The sequence below is a fragment of the Telmatherina bonti genome, assembly GCF_933228915.1.
Source record: "Telmatherina bonti genome assembly, chromosome: 19".
NCBI lineage: Eukaryota > Metazoa > Chordata > Actinopteri > Atheriniformes > Telmatherinidae > Telmatherina > Telmatherina bonti.
In genome coordinates, this window is record NC_136617.1 from 21904346 (window position 1) to 21928651 (window position 24306).

Sequence of the window (24306 nt, forward strand, 5' to 3'; positions counted from 1 at the left end):
TAGTCAGCAACAAAACACTCCAGTCTGCATTATCTGCAGCGCTTGCAATGACTCCCTCACACAAATATATAATGTATACTTCCCAGAGCAGTTTGAACTACAGAGGGCCCCAGACTCAAATCTAAATGGAAATCTGGTTAGCTTTTTCCCTGTAGGTCTACTGTAATTGTCTTTCTATCAGGGTCATTAGGAAGAGGGAATGTTTCCAGGTTATTTCCTCAGGGACGGATGTCGCTTGTGAAGAGAAGCATTAGACTTCCTCAAATATGGCCTAAAGGGCAACTCCTGTCTGAAGTAGCTGTAAGTGCCCTACTGGTTTCTGCTAATTATTTATGACACATTTTTGTTGTTGGAGAACAAAATTCGATAAGTTGTTCGTGGAGGACCGTTTCTCACAGTGGGGACTCCAGACTGACAAATCACATTAAAGGGACTCTGAAGTACACAGATGGAGGACCAGGAAGAGATGATCAAAGAAAAATATATTTGTTGGCTTTTTATAAAGGTCACCCACATACTATGTAGTCTGCTTTTTATTATTCAAAATCCTGTGCAGCTTTGCTGCACCATGTTCAGAATATTAAGTCACCACAAATCTGGAATATGTCACAAAGTAAATGAAGGCCAAGATGGTCAACATCTCTGTTTGTACGGGCAAATGCTGGGTAAAAGAAAAAAAAAAAGAAAAAAAAAAAGAGATTTTTTATTCTCAGAATACAGGAATGTATTCATGCACATTCTTTCCCCATTTCTGTGGCTTTTTCACAGCAAATAAGCATATTCCAACCTCAAATCATTCCAAACATTTCTGTGCCGTCACAAGCATTCAAACATTCTGGCTTCTGTGGAAAACATATTCCAACTGCACCCCATTAACCCGCTACAATCGCTTTCTGATTCTGATTCCAGAGCAACAGCAAGACTAACACAATATGGTAGAAAATACAATCTCCTAATGACACTGTATTTGCTGACATGCAGAACGTGTGGAAGAACATTATCTCTTCCACCAGCTGGTCTGCTCCGCATCACTTTAGACTCATTGTCCATGTAGTAAATGCTTTTTCACACAAGTATGCACCAACATACCACATGCAGTAATCTCAGCAGCGATATCATCAGACTTTGTGCTGCACAACTTCACACAAAAAGGATGTAAATGCAAGTCGTCACCCTGTGGTGACGGAATTGGATGGTAAAAATCATGCATAGTGGTTATACAGTTATTAGTTTCAACCTTGCAGGAAAAGTTTAAGGGGATCTCCACAATACCACTCGTCACTACAGTCGAAGATCTATACTTGCTGTTATCTAAGACTTTCGTTAAAGCATGAAGTATTGAAGTTGAAGTATGAGCATGTCCTTAAGTCCTAATCTGAATCCGAACAGTTGCTGGTTTTTGAGGACTTGTGTTTTCGCTTTCTTTTTTTCTTTTTCTTTTCTTTTTTTTTCTTGTCCTTCTTCTTTTTCCTCTTCTTGCTGCGATGGTGGCGCGATGAAGAGGAGGAGGAGGAGGAGGAAGAGCTGTCTGAGTTGTCAGAGGATGAGGAAGAGGAGGTGGTATCTTGTAGGAGCTGCTGCAGCTGCTGGATCCTACAAACAGGAAAAGAGAAGAGGAGTATAGTAGAGCTGAGCTTGTGACAGAAAATGCAGCTGATGCTTGACTCGGAGCTCAGCTTGTTCAGCAGGACGCAGTCTTTGTCCCGGCAGCAGCACAGAGGTAGATGGATGTTAACATTGCAGATGGAGAAAAGACTCACAACATTAAGAATGTAATCATTCTGTCATTATTATATGGTCCAAACTTTAGCTGAAGCAACAACAAGAAGACTTCACTAAACGTTTGGTTGGTCTGCTCATCTCACTAAGGTTTTATCTGATTAAATAAAGGAGAAATGAAATTAACAGTAAATAGATGACAATAAGCTACATTAACTTGTGTCGAGTGAACAAAGCTGCCTCATTCACTGTTTTATTGTGGAAAAAGAAGAGTATGCAACGAATAACTGCTAGTCTGTCAGAAACCATGGAAAGGAGATGTTTTAGGACCATAAAGATCCAAATATCAAACAGCAATGAGACACTACATGTTGTGTCTCCTCGCTTTGAACAGAAAAACCCAAAACAAAATGGCAGCACTTGAGAATGAGATCAATCTGCTTGGCTTGCACAAGCAAACAAAGCATGGCATTGCAGGTAGGGATAGTAACAGCGGAGGACCAGGTAGATATTTAAAAAAAAACAAAAAAACGTTAAAATGAAGAAAAATGGGGAACATCACTGTGTGCTTTCTGTTTTTCCTGTAATTATAACTCTCTTGATACTAAATTATCGCTTGGGCTTTACTTTTCTCCATGTCATAAAAACTCAATGTTTCACACACATATTTTCAATTTTTGTCTTTATTTCTGCAAAAGCTCTCCATCATCGCTGCTGCCTCTCTTCCAATGCACTCCTTCGTTACAATGCGTTAGTAAGAGTCAGCATTCGCAAAAAAAATTGCATCACTGACGGAGTCAAATCAGAGGGGAAAAAAGATTTTGATCGGGCATTTATGCTGAAAACACCAGATGGATATTTACTGATGCCTCTATCAAGCCCAACAGCTAGTTGTTAGCTTAATGTACAGGTGCATTACCAGGCCACTGGAGCACCTCCCCTTTAGGGCAGATGTAGGATGCTGAATGAGGAATGTATCTTAAAAAAAAAAACTAAAGAGTTTCTAAATGAAAAGAATGGCATGCTTTTACAAAACACAGGATCCGACCAGCTCAAGTGACACTCCAGAGTTCCCAATAATGTACATTCTTAATATAAAAATAGCATATATACTTTATTAATTTTAACTGGTCAATTAGCCTTTACATTTTACTCATCTCAAGATTTACTAGAACAATTGGGAGGTTAAATGTTTTGCGAAGGGACCCAGAGTGGTTTTAACTACGCTGCTGTGTTAGGGACCTGAATGTGGGTCATCCAGACCCAGGTCTACCTCTGATGCAATCTGTAACTGTGTCATGCTTATATTCACTTTGAAAAACAGAAAAAAATGATTAAGTTTAAAATTATACATATAGTTCAGCCTTCCTATAAAGTATGACACCCCTCCCCCCATTTATTTTAAAAGGTTAGTTTCCCATAAAAGGAAACATTTAGTGACCACGTGCAGCTGTGTTGCTGTTGTGCTTCAACTTGATGGTTAATTAGTACATTCACAAAGGAAGAAAAAAGAAAAGCAAGATGAAGTAGCACAATAGAAGTACACATGGACACAAATACACTTTCTGGAACGTAGAGAATGATAGATGTGCAGAGAGATACTTAGCAGAGGTCAATAACCATACTTCAGCTTGAGCTATGAGAACAAGCTTTCACCAGGAGGTAATAACAGCTGACAGAAACTAACTGGTCTTTAACAGTGACCATCAACAATACTATCACGTGAATTAGAGAGCATTGTCAGCAGCCTAAACACGTGTGTTCTGGCCATGATGCTAGGCTGCAAAAGTGTGCACTGGACAACAAAAGAGGAAAATTTGTACTTAACTGACTGAAACTAAGTCAAAATATCTGCTCCATTTAGCTTGGTGGGACTACTGAAGCTACATGAGACAGAGCCAAACACGGTAGGGAAAGGTGACATAGAAAGCGAGTTGTGCACAACATCCCCCACATTTGACAAAGTGCTGGTGTTGTAGAAAAGATCCATTAAGGCAGGGGTGTCTAGATCTGGTCCTCGAGGGCCACAATCCTGCAGGTTTTCCTTGAATACCACGTTCCAACATACCTGACTCAAATTAATGAGTCATTGTGCAGAACATGATTGGCTGTTGGATCCATTAAATGTAAGCCAGGTGTGTTGGAAGAGTACATGACAGAAAACCTGCAGGACAGAGGCCCTCAGGGACTGACTTTGGACATCCCTGCATTAAGGAGAGACAAATTAATCCACAAACTATGAAAAGACCAAAAGCTATTCTCACATGCTTCTGTCTGCAAATGCTTACAGACAGACTTGATAGAGAACTAACTGTTTTAAACAACAATGCTAAAAAGCTACATTTAAGAAAAAGAAAAAAAGTGGTGCAGGGAGTAATAAAGTAACCAATTTGAAGGAATATGTGCCAAAATAACCAGACCTTGCAACAGAATGAAGACAAAGGAGAATGAACTCTTAAAATAAACCCAACTGGAAATTTTAACAATGTGAGACACAATGCTGCAGTACGTGCAGTTAAAAAACATCCTGGGAGAACTTGGCCTGATCAGCCTTCCTTTCAAAGAAGATCTGAAAATTAATGTGGCACAGACACGCAACCAAAACTTCAAAGCATTTCTGGCCTTTAAATAACCTTTTTTGTATTGCACGCTCTCACACACACACACACACACACACACACACACACGACCACATGCTGCTCTGCATGTATACAAACACCCCTACAGAGAGCCTTCATAGTGAACTGAACTCAACTTCAAACATGCTGGTGGCAAACGCTATTATTAGACAGCTTTGCTGGGGTCTGGCCACTATGAGAGCACGTCCAGGTCAATTGCAATCGTCCCACTCTGCTGAGGAGAAATGGTAAAAACTGCAAATATGCAGCTCATGAGTGCAGCTCTGACCCTTCCTTCTGTCCCATTAGAACAGATGAAAAATATTGCCTTACGTTTAGCTAAATATATATGTAATATGAAAATTTCAAAGAAATATAACATACCTGGTCTCTTTTTCATTTCTTTTGTTTTCCCGGATTATATCATACATTGGATCTTCATGAGCCTTGAAACATAAACACAATGTACAATAAAAAGTGAAAAAAAACATGTTAGTTTTCAGACCAAGACAACTGTTCTCACAGAATAATTAAAACAATGTTATGTAAGTACTTTCAAGTATATTTAGAAAAGAGAGATAAAAAAAAACAAAACAAAAAAACAACAACAGAGGTTGAGTATTCCTGTGGAGTACTCTTCTTTTGCATGCACACAGGAGCGCATCATTCAAAGTCTGTAGCCCAAACTAAACATGTCCCAATCTCAACTTTGCCTATTTAAACTTCTGATACAAAAATATCATTTAAAAGCTTCTGTAAAAGTTAGCCAACTCACCACTCTGAATTGCTCCAGCTTCTGGTTGCCTTTGATGAAGAAAGGACACTCCCTGTCTCCTGTCCTGTGACCATAGCGCTTACATCTCCAGCCTGGAGAACAGCAAAAGTCAGTTTAAGAATCACAAGTCAAGAACATTGCAGCAAATTAAGTGCTTAAAAACAAGTTCTACACACCGGATAGGTAAACAAAACCTACTTCTGCCACCTGTGAAATAAATACATGCCTTCACTTGGTAGCAAATTAACCTAAGCAGTGAGCAAGGAGGTCCACAGCAAGCTATAACACTGAAAAACATTGTTTTAAACCATTTTCATGCCCTACACTTCTGGTGGTGGTATTGCATTTTTGTTTGCACATGGCATCATATTTGAAGGTAAAAACAGGTTTGAGGTAAAACAGAACATATTTCCACACAACCAGGGACTTTTTGCATGTGAGCGCAGAGTTTTGAGAGATCCGAGTACAATGTTTGAGAGTGAGAGTAAGAAAGCATGCTCTTGATAAAAGACACAAATGCACTTCGCCCTAGTTCTGTGAATGAGTCTTTGTAGTGATCCAGTTTATTTTTGTAAAGGGATTGTGTAGAGAAGTGTTTATATTGAAGTCTCCATTTCCTTCCATGGAACTAAAAATGGTGAAACTTGTAAACATTTTGTGAAAGAATTAAGTGGTCCGAGTTCTGCTCAGATTCTGCTAAACAAAATGTCAAGTTGTGGACAAGCCCTCTATGTGTGTTTGTGCACGCTCCCCCAGTTCCTTGACTGTTCAAGCAGCTTGACAATAAGTGGGATGAAGGAATGAGAGATGACTTAATATAATAACAGTGTTTATTTTGTCAAAAAGACACAAGGTAGTCTTCACAATGCCACTGCCAAGCTCCATCATGCTTGTCAAAAAACAAAAAACAATGGACAAGTGTTCATGTGACGTTTTCGTGGTTCTGTTCATTGTCTTGCAAGACGAGTGCCCACTCATAAGTGGTGATTTAATACTACCTACTGTTCCAGTGCTGTTGTTACTCTGGAAATAAAGATAATTTTTTAAAATGTTAAAAAAAAAAAAAAAAAAAAAAAAAACCAAACTGAGAAAACTGTCAGTATTTCTAAATATCTTTTATGAAAAGAATATCAAATTAATATGATAATCTTAGCAAAGACATCCAAAGTGTGGCAAACAAATCATTACACAATTTAATAATAAAGTATAAGAAATGAACTAATTTAAGACTATTTTAAGACCTTATCTGGACTGTTCTATGACACTTTGACCAAAAGATGAATACTTCATTTTAAAATGAAGAGAAACAAGGAATCACATTTTGGACTGAATTGAAATTAAAGATATTTTAAAAGATGTAACACTTTTCAGTCAAGACATCTGCAAATTCTCTAAATAATTTTTCTATTGTAGAGTCTGACAATAAATACTGTGATGGTTTTAAAATGATTTTTGCACACCATTTTAATTATGTATTTTCTCCTGTTTCTATTCATTTTTTTATTCCTCTTTTGCACCCCACTGTAATGCTTTTCATCCCACAATCCCCTCTCTGAACTGTACACTGGCTATATGATCAGCAAGGCCACCCTGATCACAGAGGACCGCTTTTTTTCCTACTATCAGCAGAGGGTGTAAGGTCCCACTGGCCCAAAAAACATCTACAAAACATCTTCCCATTTTAGACAAGTTTAAAAAGACATTGCACTGTTAACAATATCCTTTGTTGATATTTTTTTAACAAGTCCACTTTTTACAAATAAGGGATGTGTCAAGTATCTTTTTAAAGTTTTTTTTTTTTATTGTACAGTGTGGAAGTTTGTGTATGATGTTAAAAAAATATTTCTGTCACCACTGAAGACAGACAATATGTTTTTCTCTTCTACTCTCTTTTATGTAAAGCACTTTAATTTGTACATGAAATATACTATACACATAAACTTGCCGTGCCTCAATGTGTTTTATTCTCCCTAATCCCTGTGTTAGAGTGTTTTATTTACAAATGCCATCAAATCTATCATCCTACCCTTAATTCTGAAAAACTGCAATCCTGTCTGCAGTCTTTGCAATGTCTCACAGGATTGCAACAAGTCCTTCTAAACTTAACTTTTTGCAGTTCCAGATGGGAAAACTACCTTAGTGTAAACTCAGGCAAGTATACCTGAAATTAGGAATATGTACTCACACTGCATCACCTTCACTTCTTTCCCCAGGGGCATCCAAAGGCCCCTCGTGGGGGCATTTGCCAGGAAGGTTCTGGCTGCTTCATTTCCTGGTTCAGCTGGAATACAATCTTCTGGTTTTTCTTCATGCTCCTACAACAGAAATGGTCACCACTGCTATAGAGATTGTTTTTAAAGAACAAAACCGTTCTTGTGAGCTCTTCTGTATTTGTTAGCTGCACTTAAACTTACCTTTATAAGCCCTGGTGGAGGTTTCTCATAGCTGGATGAAGGGAATATCAGATAGGGGTTATGATGCTGCAAAACGGATCATTATAACCTGGACAAACTTTCTATTTCAATACTCATGCAATTCCGGGATAATATGGATTAAGACACATTTATAATTCATGTACAAGTTTGACGTTTTAAAAAGTCGATTTTTGGCTGACATTACTCACAAAGTTTCCACGTGTTTCAGTTTTTGAACCTCTTGGTTGAGTTTCTTCGTGTGTGTCTTGAGTTTTTCTAAATCATCTTTGGATGTCTTGTGTTTCTTGTGGTCTCCTCTGTCGTCCCGTTCACTTGTTCGCTTTCTTTCAGACATTGTTTTCACACCAAGAAGCTATTCCACTGGAAATAATGAACGTACATTTACTTTGTGGAGGATGAAAACATATGTGTATATACTTTTAAAGAACAATTCCGTATATATCGTGTCAATGTGCTAACGGGTAGCTAGGTAGCAAACATTGCTCTGGTGCTGCAGTACTTCCTGTGCTCTCAGGTTGGTTAGTTAAAGTTCAGCGCCACCTGCAGGACGCAGGCGGTAACTAATGTCGCTGGATTAATTTCTTTAAAAAAAGGTACTTTTTCCTAACCAGTGCGTTAGGAAGTGTCCACAGATACTGTTAATATATTTTAACAGTCATCAGGCTTGTTTATGTACCCTTGGATCATGCCCCGTGCAGTCTTTTCCATTGCCACAACTGTGGAACCATAATTATGATTATAAAAATGTTTACATCCAGATCATAAGTGCATATAGAGTCAACATTGACACAACTCTGCAAAAAGTAGGATTTGACACAGGAGTTTAATAAACTGAAAATGTTTTATTTAAGAGAAGTCACAGTGAATTTAATATAAATGTGAGGTATTTCAGGATTTAAAGATACCGCTTAGCATATTTACAACATAATTAGTAGATCATCAGGCAATACAAAATGCAGTAGATATATTCAAAAGTCTTGCTCTGAAATGAATAAAAGAGTAACCCTTCACATACATATAGCCAAAGAAGTACTGAAACAACAATCAAACATATAGATAACAGTAATGATCAAGTGTTTCGATACAGATTTTATGCAGGCCTGTGTAATGTAAACAGCCACTTGGTGAGTATTATCCTAAATTATGACCACAAATGCAGTCACTGGTGACTTGATTTTTTTAAAAATTTGGATGCACATACAAAAATGCAGCATCAGCAATATATGTACATTTGTCAGTCTTGTTTAACTTGTGCCACTACAAATTATTTTACATCGACACATCTCTCTCTAGAGTCAAAAGCTGGAGTCACAATAAATTCAAATGAATGTTAACATCACATAGTCACATAGAAAATATACACACACACACATTATATATCTATATATGTATATATATTCATATACATAGATGTGTGTGTGTGTGTGTGTGTGTATATATATATATATATATATATATATATAAACACTTTAGAAAAGTAATTCCAAAATGGAGAAAGATACTGGCATTTAAACCACCTTCTCATGCCACACATGCTATAGTGTGATGCTGCATTAATTGGAAAAATACTGAGTAAATCCTCAAACATTCTGCAATTTGATAACGTTCGTTTGGGAGTATACAAGAAGCATGGATTAAATTAGAAGAAGCATTCTCCTCCGTCTGACTCAGCAGAAGATGCTGTAACTGCTTAATAGCTTAATGCTCCCAGTTATTACTGTCAGGATTCCAGGAGCATCTTTTTGAATTGGCCCGGCAACAGTAACCCTTCCATCAATGGCTGGAAACTGAAGCTACTTTCTTAAGTTTCCCCTTAGCCTTTGCTGTAAACGGGTGGCAACATGGAAATCTTCCCATGTTTGGTAAGAGAAGAAATAAAAATAAAGATCATTTGGGAGATCTTCAAAGAGAGGAGAGAAAATCTTTCAAGCCCCCTTTCTTTCTGCTTTCGCTCTCCTGTCGCACGAGAATCTTGCTGAGACGCTGGACGACCCAGTTTTTTGCTTTAGAAGACTTGGAGGAAGTCGAGCTTGACCCTGAAACGCTGGAAGAGATGGAGGACCTGGAAGGAGAGAGAAAGAGAATTTCAGTCACAGTAAACAGCCATTTTGTTGCTTAACAGGAATAAATAAAACGTATAAAAAGTATGCTGTAAATACAGTCTGTAAAATCTGGCTAACTTTGAGCAAACACATACACAAAAAAAAAAAAAAAAGCTCAACTTCTCTTCATGCTGAATAAATAAAAACTTTATTAGTCCAAAAGTTGAAGGCGACATCAAGCCCTGGAGTAATTAACACCATGCGAAGATAACTTACCTGGGAGTATGAGCAGGTGTCTTATCTTTACCAGGAGTCTTAGGAGTTGTCATATTGGATCTGCTGCTAGACTGAGGGGTCCTGTGTTTTCCAGCACTCCCTGGTGTGGTATGGGTTTTCGTGAAGGTGGTCATAAATTCCCTGTTCATCCCTTTGTGTCTGGTTGTCTTACTGCAGGCATGGCAGGTGGCCATCTGGGACAGAGAGAGGAAAGGACATTCATTAATAATACATCTGCATACATATTTAGGTTTAGATAAGAATATGAGATTGAGATATATGTTTGTTTTCTTCCCCTAAGAATCTACTCTTGTCTGAAATCAATTGAACCAAAAGGAGGAAGAGACTTTTCTCATTTAAGTGATATAAACTCTGTATGACTTATCAAGGACATACAAAAGTTTGTTGCCACCAGTCTGGTCTTTTTACTGCAGTGATAAATTTCCTTCAGAGATACAGAGAGCATGACTTGCACTGGCTGCAGCAGTGTAGTGCTTTGTTATGAGTACTGTTCACACACCCGGGGTGACAAGTCCAGCCCAAAGCCTTCACACGTCACTGGACATCTACCACCATCTGACAAATAGTTTACAATGCACTCAAGGAAGCAAATTCATGTCGGGACATTCACTTAACAGTTCAGGCCAAAAATAATTTTACCTTTGAGTAATACAGATATTTAAATAGCTGAATGGGTATGAGAAGGCAAGTTGGAACTGTTGCTGTGCAGGTTGATCTATTCAGGGTGCAGATACCAGCGCAAGGTTTTAGTTCAACTCTATAAATCCTTCAATTTTTCCCCCTTTATTACATTTGCTTTACATTTGACCTAAATGTTTGCATGCCTGCACTTAATGTAATAAATTCAGAACAGTTTGCTGACACACATGCATGCAAGCAAAACATCGGCCTTCATGGCATACAGCAAAAAACATGTAGACACTCGTGAGATCTGTTTATGATATCCTCATGATTCCGTTAATCACTGTGCACCCAAGAATCCAACCAAGCACTTGTGTTCCAGGATAATGACCCAGTGCAAGTCGTTAGACTTTTGGGAAAAACAACAGTGCGTGCACACAGTTATTAAATCATCAGTAATTAAATAAGGACCTAATAAAGCACAATTCTACAGTTTCATAATGCAAACCCTGTGGTAGAGATTCAACAGATAAAAACACGATTAACAGCAGAAGGTAAAATAACAAAACAAAACAAGTTTTTAGAAAACTTTTCTTACTTTCTGCCGATTGATCACAACTATGATGAGTAGAAGTTAGACAAATATAGACATTTCCACTATAGATATGCTTGACTTCTAAGTAAGAGAAACCACAGGGATCTATGTCAGCTGTATGAACAAGCTTCATTTAACTTATTTAACAGAGTTAAAAAGTAAGTTAAACTTCTTTTCTTAAGGAAAACTTTTCTTAGTGCAGAAAGCGAAGCTAAGAGTATCCGGTGCTACTAAGTGTGATTGAACACCTTTCAGAATTCCTCCAGACCTTCGGCAACTTAAATCCATCAGTGACACAAGCCATCGAGAGTTGTACAAGTTTAAAACCGGTTAGAACAAGCCACCGTGACATAGGTCAGCAAACTGAGCCAAGCTTCTGACAGTCCTGAATGCTGATGAAATGGAAAACTCACCGATACGAAGGTAGCCATTTCAGATTCTGACAGGTGGTAAGAGCTGAAGAGTTGGCTTAACGGGAAGAAGAACCAGTGAGTTCCGGTTTTTCTACGTGACTTAGCAGAAAGTGTTTACTACATGAGCCTGCATGTCCAGCTTATAAAGACCAAACCCAGCAACCGACCCACCCACCTTTGGATAGGGGTGTGGCTTAAAGGAGGACTGACCAATGCTCTGCAAAACGGCAGAGCACATAAACACGAACATGTGAAACTAATTAAGACTTTATGACATTACATCAACAAGCAAAAAGGTTTGCTTATCATCTTTATTCAATTTAACTTCTTCAAAACTTGCAAAAGGGCGGGCTTCAGCTATTTAGATATTTAGTTTGAATATGAGATTACTATCAAAACTGTGTTATTAATTAACAAAGAGGCAAACTCACAACATGAGTAGATTAGTCTCCAGTGTGACAGAAACTTTTAACAAGACGGGAAAAAAAACCAACAAATTCTTAAATAAATGAAATGATATTATCCTCAAGCTTAAACTGATAATCACATCTTTATGAAAAGAGCAACACAATATAAGCAGATGATGCAGATCAAACTGTAAATGTTTTGTTTTGTTCAACAAGGGTGAAATTAGCTGGTGATTACAAACTTATTTATATATAAAGTATCCACAGGGTGTTAAACCATAAAGAACTGCAGCGAAACGTCAGGAAAATGATGTTAAACTGGCATCACTTTCACACGACAGTTATTTTAGAGGAAGTTATGAAGTTGTGGTACAGAAACTGATGAGTAGCACAGTCGTACTCAGATCCACAGAAGGAACTAAGTTTGTGTGGACAGGAGGAAGGATTTGTCCTGCGGCTCAGCCTTCAAAACAAACATGAAGGATTAGTGAAGCGGTCCATCTTCAGAGTTAAAAGCACACTTGCACTTCACAAACAAGTGAAAACTAAATTAGATTAGATACCGACATAAAAAGTTAAAGATAATGAGTCTTTTTAAGCAAGATAAAATCAATTAAAAACAGTGAAAGAACTAAAAAAAAAACAAAAAAACAAATGCATCGCAGATTACAATCATATGCAAGTTTTTTTTCAGTCCAATTGTAAAAGATATTTGTAATGAGAACTTACATTTGCTAACATGACAATACAAAAGATTTATACACACGCAACTATAAAACTCTCCCTCTGTCAAGCATGCTGTGCATGTGATAATGCACGAAGACAGGACACAGTGAATAATGCAAATATGCACACATCATTTATCTTACCTTCCATCCATCTCAGCCTACTTGGAAGTGATTTAATGAGCAGTTTTATCATGTAACACATTGCATATTCTTTATTTAGACTCTTCCCATCACTTGCTCCAGTTACTCCTGCTACAACAAACCAACTTCTTCCCGCAGCTCATTATGGCTTCATCTGATTATCCCTGATCAGGAAACTGGAGGTAACTCAAGGAAAAAGATATTTTGTTACAAATGCAGTAGCCTCTACTGTAACTCCCAGCTTAAACAATTTCAGTTTAGGAGATTTAGTTGACCACCTAAATTTTACTGGTTTAAACCTGATGACTATCAGATGCCTGCCAGGGGGTTGGGTGCAACTTAGCAGAACACAAGCAGACAGATGGATGTTTACAGCTAGAATGACCTCATACTGTTTATCCTCCTGTCCTCTAGTTACCACAACTGGTCCCAGATCCATCAGCTGGCCAAAATAAAAAAAAAAAAAACATCCATGACAGACAAACAAAATAAACCTTTAACTAATGATGTACATAACAAACCAGCTCATCAGACATCAACTATATGAAAAATGTGAATGAAATTACACCACACGTTCAATATCCAAACCACCACATAGTTTGGTGTGGATGGCCAAAAACTGCAATAACCATCACGTGTACCAGCTTAAATTACTCTAATCCACTGACATGTTGTGTATGCACTTGGGGAGAAACATGTGAGTCGGCATCATGGAGATTTGATTTGTCATCTTGGGATTCTGGCAGAAGACAAACCTGCATGATGGCCAATCAAGCATATGGCAAAGGTGAAATGTCAGAGCTTTAGGGTAGTAAGAGGACAAGTAATTATATACACAGCTGGAGAATATTAAGCACAACTGTTGGGGATTTTATCAGAGTTGAAAATCTAGGTTGAACACGTGAGAGAAATGATGAAATATACAACGTTAATACTCAGGGCAAAGCCATTATCACCTCTGTACTCGTACAGCAGGTCAGCTCTGGCCCTTAAAAACAGCTAATTAAGTGTTTTGGGAGCCCACACTGACGACAACAGCGACAGTTACACTAATCCTTAATCTCATGCACATATATCTCCACTGTTTAGCTCTGGCAAGCGTGCATAGCTCAGGCATGTCAGTAACTGTTATTCAAACCTATAAATCATGAAAATAGCACACAGTTATGAAGATGCATGTCATTGACAGCTAGTATTCAAATATGCATTAAGCTTGTATGAAAACAAAAACTAATCTGTCAAGTCTCATGATGACTGCATATAAAATACATCCAATATTAGTTCTCATGAACGGACTTTACAGAGCTAACTTTCTCTTTGCAAAGGACTGTCACAAATCTGACAACTCTTCACAGGCAGTGCAGTTTTACTTGAGATGACAAGCAGCTTTTGTTTTGCATATATAAACAAGCTTGAAATGCAGGAAAGAAAATCTTCATGAAACCTTTAAATTATAAATGTTTTCCAACATGTGATTCCTGAAGTATGAGATTATTCATACTGGTATTTGAATAAAAAGCTAAAAAGAAAACCATACAGAGATATAAACAAACACAGACCCACATAAATCAATTCTGCAGATGGACTCCCTCTATATTTAGCCCCTGCTCCATAAATACCTCCCTTCCTGTCTTTCTCTCTGCTGCCAGAGGTCAGCTTAGGTTGATTAATTCAAACTTTGGAGCTTGGTACATACAAAAGGATGAACAGAATAACAGAGGTGAGACAGAATTAGATGTCTGTTAAGATCCCCAGCACAGATATTCAGTCTTAAAAGGTTTATAGGCATTAAATATTGCGATAGAACAAATATCTGAACCTGCTGTGTTTGGGAAATTCATTGGAAAACACATCAATACTGCACAATGAACTTGAAGCAGAAGAGCAGCTTGAGGATCGATACGGTGCCAGCAATGTTAGCTTTGTACTAACTCCAGCCTTTGGCTGTGACTGGGTGCAAACCACCACTTTGTTACGCCATTAGTAGGCAGGCGGCCTGCAGAGAAACCCGACCTGAATGCAAAGCTGCTACACGATGCTACATGATTTAAAAAAGGATGTCATATCTGCTCTTCTCTTTATTTTTGTCCTGGTTGGTCCTGTGAAAATTCCTATTTTATCACGAGTCTCGTATAAAGATCTCCCTCAAAACAAACAAAAAGATCAAGGTTTTAACTGATTAATTCGTACAATTAGTGAAACTTTCACACAGATAGATTAAGGAAACACATTTTAGAATAAATATAAAATGTGCATCTGGATCCCATGCTTTTCTATTGTATCGCGTTTCTTCTCCCACACAGCAAATAAACTACAACCAATAAAATGCCTCTCAAAATCCCACATATATTATTTGCATAAAATTCAGTGACAAAATGCCTTTGGCTTTAAGCATGTAACACAAACAATGCTTTGTGGTCTAGAAACTATCCTTTGTGTGCATTTAAATGTAAAATGCTTCCACTGACTAAAATAACAGAGAAAAAAACTCAGAGAGTAGATGAGCTTAACAGACTCTCCTTAATACGACAGACATACATGCCTCTATTAGAGTTTCCAATCAAATGTGACCAGATGACACACCTGAAGGGCCCAGCTGTGCATGCTGCAGAGGAATGAACAAAACAGCTCAGAGACAGATCTTAATTTAGAAATACCTGATTATTATAAGAGCTGGCCAATGGTGCATGTGTGGCATAGGGGGGAGATATGCACTGAATGCCATTAATGTGCATACGTGCTGACAGATTCAATTTCAGAGATGCACTGTAAACGCTGGTGAGTGAAGAGGATCCACGAGCTGAGCAGAGGGGGCTTTTGAACTTGAAGCCCAATGACAGTTAATCAGTGAAAGGAATCGCAAAGTTCCAGCACAGACATAATAATAAAAAACACACCATGCTGCTACGAAGTAGAATTAGGTACTCTTTGAAAAATCTATTCTATTTATAGCAAAAATGTTGATAGCAATGAGTGAAGACCATCTGTGTTTCAAAAGCAGCATAACGTTTAAAACGCTGCCCTTATTTTTCTTTGCTCATGTGTATGATGGGTCCTTCAAAGTTCCCCAAGGATGTCAGTTCAGCTGCTGTCCTTATTACATACATGCATGTTAATATGCTTAAATAACTTTACTTGAATCTCAACACATGACCGTTATGTTTTACCATAGTTTCCTCTTTGTATCGAGCCTCCCTCTCTGCCACCACATCCTGTCGTGTCATGCCGTCCCTGACAATCAAGAAAGCGTCTCCTGTTCCTCCTTGAGATCAAAGTGGCTGTAAGACTTTCCAACCACTTAGTCATTCACTTTGATTATGCCAGAAACTGTGGATATCACAGTGCATGCAAAACCTGTGGACATAAGCAGCTACGCTTTAAGGGCAGGAAAATGTAAAACAAATATTTTAAATATTAAAAAAGACAAAGAAAGAAGGAAAATGCAAAGGAAAAAGGTCCAAAACCTTCAGCTCCAAAAGAGATAAGTGCTCTCATATTATTCGTACCAAGATGGGAGATCTTTACAAGCTTATAAAGCCACTGGCTTGTTAAGAGTTATTAGGAAAACACAAATGATTATAGGAAAATGCTGTCAGGATATGTACATTACTTGCTTATTTATTTGGTACTTTCTTTTTTAAGTTGTCTACAACATCTAAAAAAAATCTGCTGATTTGCTAGAAAAGCTGAAAAAAGCCTCTAACTGTAGAAGATTTTGTGGAGGATTCACCTGACACTGGAGGATTGTTGCTGCTGTTCCACAGCGTCATCTGCAATATTAACACACTGGACACATTTAAAATATAATAATAAAAAAAAAAAAAAAGAAAAAAAAGAGAGAAGCTATTTTTCATAAAATCAATATGCCTCTAATTGTTAAGCACAGGGTTGGGTGGATCATGCTTTGTTACCAGCAAGATAAGAAACATTTCATTCATGGAGAGAAAATTGATATATTTCTATGAAATTCAAAAGAAGAAAGGCAAATATTGTGACACTAAGATGGCTACAAATGGTATTTCTATAAACTGTAATGTAAAATGTGAAAAAAAAGTAAATCTTGTTTACAAAATTAAAGTGGTCATCCTTAACTTGCCACCTGCCACCATACCTGTCAAACGATAACTAATACGAATAATCTATAAACTAAAATGCTGTGAATGAATGAACTCTCCAGAACATGAATTGCAAAAAGTCCAAAAAAATAACTGAACTGAATGTGTCACTGTTGTAACAAACAACTCTGCTGGGAAGTCCAAATCTATTTTCAAGCAGTCAGACAGATATAATGGAGGAGGAGAATATGCTCTTCATCTTCGCTCCATTTAGGGTCTCTGTCTCTTGTGGGGCTGCAATCCAAGTCATTTCCATATCCGCTGCTAGATAACCTGCCTAGCGTGCATAAACATATCTGATTTATAATACCTCTAAGATACAGCTCCACAGAACTCAGGAAAACGTACGATGTACTGGCATCCATCCAAGGGCAGCGCACACACACACACACTCATCCCAAAGGGAAAGCAATATGGTGTGAAAGAAGGGGATTTAAAGCCTCAAGTATAAATACTCCAAACAGGTCATATATGAGTGAATGTTTATGCGTATGCTACAGTCACAAGTCTCTTGTTGACGTAAATTTACTGTAAATGCCCATGTAAATAAAACACTGAATATATATTGTCTGAAAGATGGAAGTATTTCACTGACAATAACTGGAAAAGTTTTATAAATGCAATTTACTTTTAGAAGCCACTTGCATCCAAACACTGCAGAAACGTAATGACAAAACATAAACAATAAACAACAAAGAGTTATGGTTTATATTACTGAAGCTAATCAAACAGGGCCACAAAACAACTTGCATGAATCACAGAAGATTCATGTGTCCAGTGTCTCCAAATACTCAAACTTTTATTTATATAAACATCTCCCTCAGGCTGCAGAAAAACGAAAAAAGTATGTTTGAACGATATAAGAGATGTTTGTGGAAGTTAATTGTGGAACAAACCAAATGTATTTTTGAGGATGTCAAAAAGGGGGCTGTTGCTGATGGACTCCAGTCATGCAGACGTGTGTTAATGTATGTGTGTGATGGGCCGGGCTCATGTCTGCCTATTTGGCTTAACTGCTCTTTGTAAATCATCTCCACATATCCTGTCATTTTGCCCAATTATTACTTTCAAGCAACTAGAATTCAACTAGCAAATTGAAGTTATATTAGAAAGAAATACAGCACATTAGTCCAGGTAGTATTATGATATGGGCTGTTAGTCTGAATCGGGGCCAGCAGAACTTTCTACCACTGACTGAACATTAAACTCTGAATAACGCCACTAAAATCTAAAGGAAATTTTAAGAATATCTGTCATGTGAATTTCAAGAAACAGATACCAAATAATAGCCCAAGAAAAATCAAACAAACTCTTTGGAGTGGTGAAAGTCAGTGTGCTCGATAAGTTTATGGAAATGTTGAGGAAGGACATAAAACAGACGAGTAATTTATCAACATCCAAGAGATTGATCTTTGTCACAGATATGCAAAATGGGTATTAGGTAAAAACCAAAAAAGGCAAGAACTTAACATTTTTAACGTCAAAGACAAAAAAAAAGGTCACATTAATAAAGTCAGACAATTTGTAAAGCGTCACAAATCCCAACGCTTTTATGACACAAGCCAACTCCGTTTTCAGACCGATGGGCTGAGTCTTCGTTCCTGCAATGGCTGCTATGTTCTGTTCATTAGCATGGTACCAGGGAGCTAAAGAAAGGAGAGCAATCCAAATTCATCCTCTTATCTTCACCCCTCCACCAATCACCTCCCTATTGCCCCACAATGGAGCACTGGTGGATGCCAGCTCGCACACACTTCCAGAACATGTACATGGCTTGAGTTGCTGCCTCCTGATCCTCCAAAACATGACAGACGAGTGACCATGGGAACAAAGAGCAAAAATACCTTGGAGGACATTCTTTGGGTATCATTTACCGGAAAGTCACGTGATGAGTAATCATAAACATTCTCCATTGTGATGCTTGTTGAAAGAGGAGAGTTGCCCAGTCACTGCTAGATGTTTCTAAAAGAAACCACGCGTGTACAACACACAACATAGTGATGTGTGAACTGACTGAGCTGGACCACACATTCATTACTGGTTTATTGTATTTAAACTACATCTACACTTTGCTAAAGTAAAGTTTAAGAAACAAATGTATAAATTTCTCTCTTGATTATTTCAGTTGTAATAAATTGGCTTTCAGATTGCTAAGCAGTAGATTGTTTTATGGTCAAAAAACTGTAACGGTTGAGTTAAATTCAGTGGTTTTACGAGATTTAAAAAAAAAAAAGATTTTAAAAAGATTAAAAAAAAAAACAAAAAAACAGAGCACATATATATATGGTAAAAAAATAAATCTCAATTTTCACTAATGGGGACAAATAGTTGTCCTTACATTGACAAGGATTTGAGGTGTATCTATGTCCACATTATGTTAGGAAAACAAGTACACACACAGAACTACAATATAAGCCACATGGATTGGTTTTACATGGTTAGATCAACCACATCCAGTCAACGGGACATGCAACATTTTTATCTGGAGACAGTCACTCCAAAGTCCATTTGTTCCTGGCAATATGGTATACTTTAGCCTCTCAAATCTAAATTAAGTAATATTAGCACTTACTGATCCAGCCATCCAAATAATTATTTACCAGTTTTATCCTCATAATATGCCTGTTCCATACATCTATTCATCTACTCTAACCCACCACTGCAGAAAACTAGCTAGGAAATGTAACCAATTTCAGTACCATCCTGCTTACGGTACTTTCTATACACCAGTGTGATACTAACAGACCTTTCCAAAAGTCTGTTTGATGACTTCAGGATTTGATGACTTCAAAATGAGTTGCTGGATCAAACATCACAGCAGTGTACAGAAATAGATCAGAAGCTTACAGTCAGTTCAGTGTATGAAACTTGTTACACAAGAGCTCACATTTTTGTCATAATTGTCCATGATTTGACCTTTAATGCTCCCCTTCCCTATCTCTCTACCTTTGCTTCTCTTGCTTACATTTTCTGTATCATTCTGCTGCATGTCCCTGTTGCTAATGTTTTCACTGCTTCTCCCCGCTTATCTCCATATCTGTATTTTTACTCAAGACTGGTTTCAAAATCCTTTGTGTGACAAATTTTAGCACATGATTTGAACTCCAACACATAATGCGACAGCAGTATTTCCACCAAAGCTGCATTAGATTCATGTAAGATCACAGGAGCTCTTGTTTCTCTGCAATCACCACTCACTGATGCAGAGGTAATGACCCTATGGTCATATGCTCCATCACCAGTGCCCTCATTTCAATAAGTTTGTCTGTAGAGTGGGTGGGTGATGGCCATAATCTACTTTCCATTTTGTCACAACATCCATAATGAGAAGAGGAAAAGGGAGCACTTCAACAACGTATGGGGCTACAGGATATGTCAGTGCTAAAAAGCACAGTTCCATTAGTTCCATTACAGTTCAGCCTAATGGGTTCAATATAAAGGTGACAATGATGACTCGAGCGCAACAAAAACACACTCTTCCAGTGGAACGAACAGATTTTGCCAACTAAACTAATATAAATAGATGATAATAACATTTCAAGAAAATGAAGTGCTTTTGAGGAAATGATTAGTATTAATTTGATTTTTTTTTCATATCTGCTACAGCAAATTCTGTCCCATCCTGGTTCTTTATTAGATCCATACACAGTTCTCAGACCAAATATTGATGTCATTTCTTTCCTTCATTAGTCTACAAGCATTTCTCCAATCACAGTTTGTTGACTTCTACCTTTCTTCCAACTGGAATGCACTTACTTTTATGCCTTTCAATGCACTGGAAGGCAGTCAAACCCATAACTAAGTCAGTAGGATTTGGTGTTTTGTCTTCTCACCAGTTTTGAGGAGGAATTTTGGAAGCGAAGCAGCAAACTTCTTTGCACCAGACTCAGTCGTTTCCCTCTGGCCTTCCTGAGCAGGATGTGCTGCACCCGTGCTGATGGACGTGGTTTGGGCCACAGCCGTATTCGATGATTGTCAGGCTTGAGCCACTGGTAACAGAATGGGCACACAGAGGTGCTGTGCAGCAGATTGGAGAGTTTTTCATTCGGGCGTGCTGAAACGAGAAGCGAGGCAGATTATCTAAAATCAATCAGCCGTGCATTTTTGTCTTTGGACATAATAGCACAAGTTGTTGAATTCTAAATGTAAGAATGTGCAGGACTGGTAAATCTAAGCTCATGATTAAAAAAACTAGCTTTCTTTTTGCACATTATACAAATCACATTTTAGTAAATCAGTCATTCCCAATTCTATTTGTTCTCTCGGTGTCTACACTTCAAAAGGGGTTCTTGGGGAAAAAATTCTGTTTTTAAAATCAGACTGAGCAAACTTCATGTTATCTCCCTAATAAACCATTCCCTGTTTGTTTTGTTTTTTTTTGTTTTTTTTAGCAGAAAGGCATGAGGAGCCATGCTTAATGAACCTCTGTCTACTGATGTGGTTTTTGACTCACACAGCTCAGCTCTCTGTGCAAGAGTGTGTGCAAGTTTGAGTCTTGCACACACCAGGGAGTCTGCTACAGACAGCTGTTGACTGCGTGTCTTTGGCCGAGGATTTACTGAGTTTTATCAACCTTGATGAGCTGGTGACAAGGACCCACTCACAACTACAGTCTGAGTATGTGTTTATTGTACGATGGGGCATCGCTGATGAAAACATGCAAATATTAAATCCGACAAGAATTTCTAATGAAAGGATACAAAGCTCTCTCAACTTACCATTATCTTTCAGAAGCAACAGTTGTCTATGGAAGAGAAAGGAGATCATATTACACACTTAAAGCAGAAATGAGGAGCATTTCAGAAATAGGTTTAATGATAAAAAGACAAGAAACAAGTAAATAGATGAATTCCACATCTTAAAAAGGATACTGTTTACACCTTTCATGTGTAGCAACTTGTATTAATTTTGTGCAAATAAAGAAAAGTAAAACAACAAATATCTGTTTAAATATTTCTTCTTGCATATAACAACTATTATTTACACTGAATGCATTTGTGAGAACAGAAAACTCATTAGAAGATGGAAAAATCAATTTAGGGGGAAAAAAAAAAGTTTGCCACCATCATATTCCCAATATGTCTAGTGGAAAACATGCAACCGGAAAACCAGAGGGGTCTTTCCCAAAACAATATAGGGCAACTCATCGAACTATTTATGGCCTCTACTCCCCACAGGACTGTTTCTACTTTTAGAACACTCTCAATGAGATATTTGTTCAAACATTTTAAGCAAGCCACTGCTAAGCCCCACTAAAATTAACTCCAGGCTTAAATCGATGAGGGGACATTTGTGTCTTGCTGTCCGGCTGCACGTGCACCAGGGACAGGCTGCTTATGGACTGGAGGAGGTTGTGGGGTCAACTTTAATCTGAAGTTGACCCACACGCAGCTGCTGCAGCAGTTTGCTGACATTCTCAACCATGCCATATGTGAGATGGTGCGTTATGCAGCTGGATGAGGCTGGTGGAGAAAGATTTTTAAGACTCATGCCAACGGTCATCACTGATATGACTCACTGATCCTCACCCAAATTAATAATCAGTGACCAGATTAGAACTGCAAGATTATATAGAAGCCCTGTCAGCAAATAGTCAAAGCAAATATCGGCTGTGGGTCTTGAGTGAACTGATGATGACTCAGTGACATTGAACAATACCAGAAATAGTTTGTCAGTTGGTCAGAAAGCCATTAAATAAAATAGTTATTGAAAAAGTACGCAAGTTATAAACTGATTTCTTCATGTAGTTTACCTGCTATATCATGCACCCAAAAGCAGCAGCTTCTTTATTCTTAACAGTACTGAAAAATGGATGGATCAAGTGACTTAAATACATATGTCATGATGTATTACTGTCTTACAAGCCTCCAGTTAAAAAAAAAAAAGTATAAATGACAGATAGTTGGGAGATCCTGTTTTCCTCCTGTTGCTCAGCTTCCACAAAGTGTGCACCGCAAAATTTGAATCCCACAGCACAAATCATATTAATATACTTGTCGTGCATTTACTTTTTAAGAGCATATGTGGTTGTGGTGATAAATGCTGAAAATATGGCCCTTAAAATGAACTGCTGACAGCTGGGAGATGCAATCGGTAAACCTTGGCAGACACAAGAGGGCGGAGGACAGAGAAACTATGAGTTGTCTATAATGTAATAATGTATTCAAGTAATTACAGACAGAACTATCGTCTGGAAGCAAGGCAGAGAAAATCAAGATTTCATTGCTAACATAAGGGAAATACACTATGCATTTGGTGAGAAACATTCACCACTTATTGTAAGTCATATGTAGACAAAAAGTCCCAGCAAAGGGAGTGGGGTGCACAACGCATATCAGTGATACTTTTGGAGACTGCCTTCCCCCATTGTCAGTGTCTTGTTCCCATTCATCAGCTGGACATAGAGAGAGATCTGCAAGCAGTAGCCTCCAAGTCTGGGTCATACATGTAAGGATGCCTGTTGGGTCCCATTGAGAGGGTAACAAAAGCACTGCAGAACATGAATTCAGCACTGAAGAAGCTGCGACTGCGACAATCTTGAGGAATTAATTGTTTCTCGTATTTTAAACATGCATCATGTCACAGCCAAAATGCGTATCTAACTGGACTCGCAGTAATCTGACTAGCACTTATCTATGATGTCCCCCGGTGTTTGATTTCTTGCTTGTTTTCCTCTCACTCTCAGGTGTAAGTTGCTTTGGAGAAAAGTGTCTGCTAAACGACTGTAGAATAGAATGAAGAAATGAGTGAGAGCAGGACAGAAATAGGAGACACTCTGGGAATAATGGTGGTTCACAGAGACAACGTGGTGCGACGAAAAGTCACAGGTGATAACAGTAAGATCTTGTGAGTTTGTTATAAAAAAAAAAAAAAAAAGCCACTTTCTCCTTGGTACAAAAAAACATTCAGTTCATATGAACTGGCTTTAAAAATAAAGTATCTGAATTTTATTCCACTGTTACCACTTTAATTTTTTTTTCAGTTCTGATTATAATTATTAAAATAATTTGAATCCCTAAAATAATTCTAACCATTTTAGAAATATAAATCCACATGTTTTCAATAGGCTGTTGTCATCATCGCATTATTATAGTCCATAAAATGTCTTAAGCTGCCTGACTTTTGGTCATATTAAAGACTTGAAATCTTTGCTTTCTCCCAACACAAGCATCCACTGAATAAACAGTTTCCATATGCTGGTCTAATATTAATAAGTTGTTTTTTTGTTCCCTTAGACGAAAAAGAATAAACAAATGCATGTGGGATCTGAAAAAAGAATAAAGAAAACCTTCCTGTAACACTTAAAGCTATTCTGAAACGTCATCACACTGATTGTTATTGCAGACAACATCCACATTTTGGTTATCCGACCACAAAGTTGGGCTCCGGTTACTTAATGG

General features: G+C 37.9%; 2 protein-coding genes across 2 annotated transcripts; both read right to left on the reverse strand.

The window, feature by feature from the left end:
- Positions 1 to 465: 465 nt before the first annotated feature.
- rp9 (RP9 pre-mRNA splicing factor) lies at positions 466 to 8035 on the reverse strand. Its single transcript, XM_079258406.1, has 6 exons — positions 7736 to 8035; positions 7527 to 7557; positions 7298 to 7427; positions 5113 to 5204; positions 4722 to 4783; positions 466 to 1593 (listed from the first exon to the last, which is right to left on the reverse strand). The coding sequence occupies exons 1-6, from the start codon at positions 7879 to 7881 to the stop codon at positions 1371 to 1373; spliced, it is 684 nt and encodes a 227-aa protein (XP_079114532.1). The 5' UTR covers positions 7882 to 8035; the 3' UTR covers positions 466 to 1370.
- A 340-nt stretch (positions 8036 to 8375) lies between these two features.
- rmp24 (ribonuclease MRP subunit p24) lies at positions 8376 to 21757 on the reverse strand. Its single transcript, XM_079258383.1, has 4 exons — positions 21625 to 21757; positions 20740 to 20960; positions 9866 to 10059; positions 8376 to 9609 (listed from the first exon to the last, which is right to left on the reverse strand). Exons 1-4 carry the CDS (start codon positions 21671 to 21673, stop codon positions 9450 to 9452), a joined length of 624 nt encoding a protein of 207 aa, XP_079114509.1. The 5' UTR covers positions 21674 to 21757; the 3' UTR covers positions 8376 to 9449.
- Between the last annotated feature and the right edge of the window lie 2549 nt (positions 21758 to 24306).

What these genes read in the sequence shown, in the direction of transcription:
- rp9 (XM_079258406.1), bottom strand. Translation starts at nt 7,881, where the DNA reads ATGTCTGAAAGAAAGCGAACAAGTGAACGGGACGACAGAGGAGACCAC. An exon ending in AGAAGTGAAGGTGATGCAGT is followed by an intron (nt 5,205 to 7,297) that starts GTGAGTACATAT and finishes GCTGTTCTCCAG; the next exon opens with GCTGGAGATGTAAGCGCTAT. An exon ending in AGCTGGAGCAATTCAGAGTG is followed by an intron (nt 4,784 to 5,112) that starts GTGAGTTGGCTA and finishes TTATGTTTCAAG; the next exon opens with GCTCATGAAGATCCAATGTA.
- rmp24 (XM_079258383.1), bottom strand. Translation starts at nt 21,673, where the DNA reads ATGATCTCCTTTCTCTTCCATAGACAACTGTTGCTTCTGAAAGATAAT. An exon ending in AAAATTCCTCCTCAAAACTG is followed by an intron (nt 10,060 to 20,739) that starts GTGAGAAGACAA and finishes TCTCTGTCCCAG; the next exon opens with ATGGCCACCTGCCATGCCTG. An exon ending in ACACCTGCTCATACTCCCAG is followed by an intron (nt 9,610 to 9,865) that starts GTAAGTTATCTT and finishes CTCTCCTTCCAG; the next exon opens with GTCCTCCATCTCTTCCAGCG.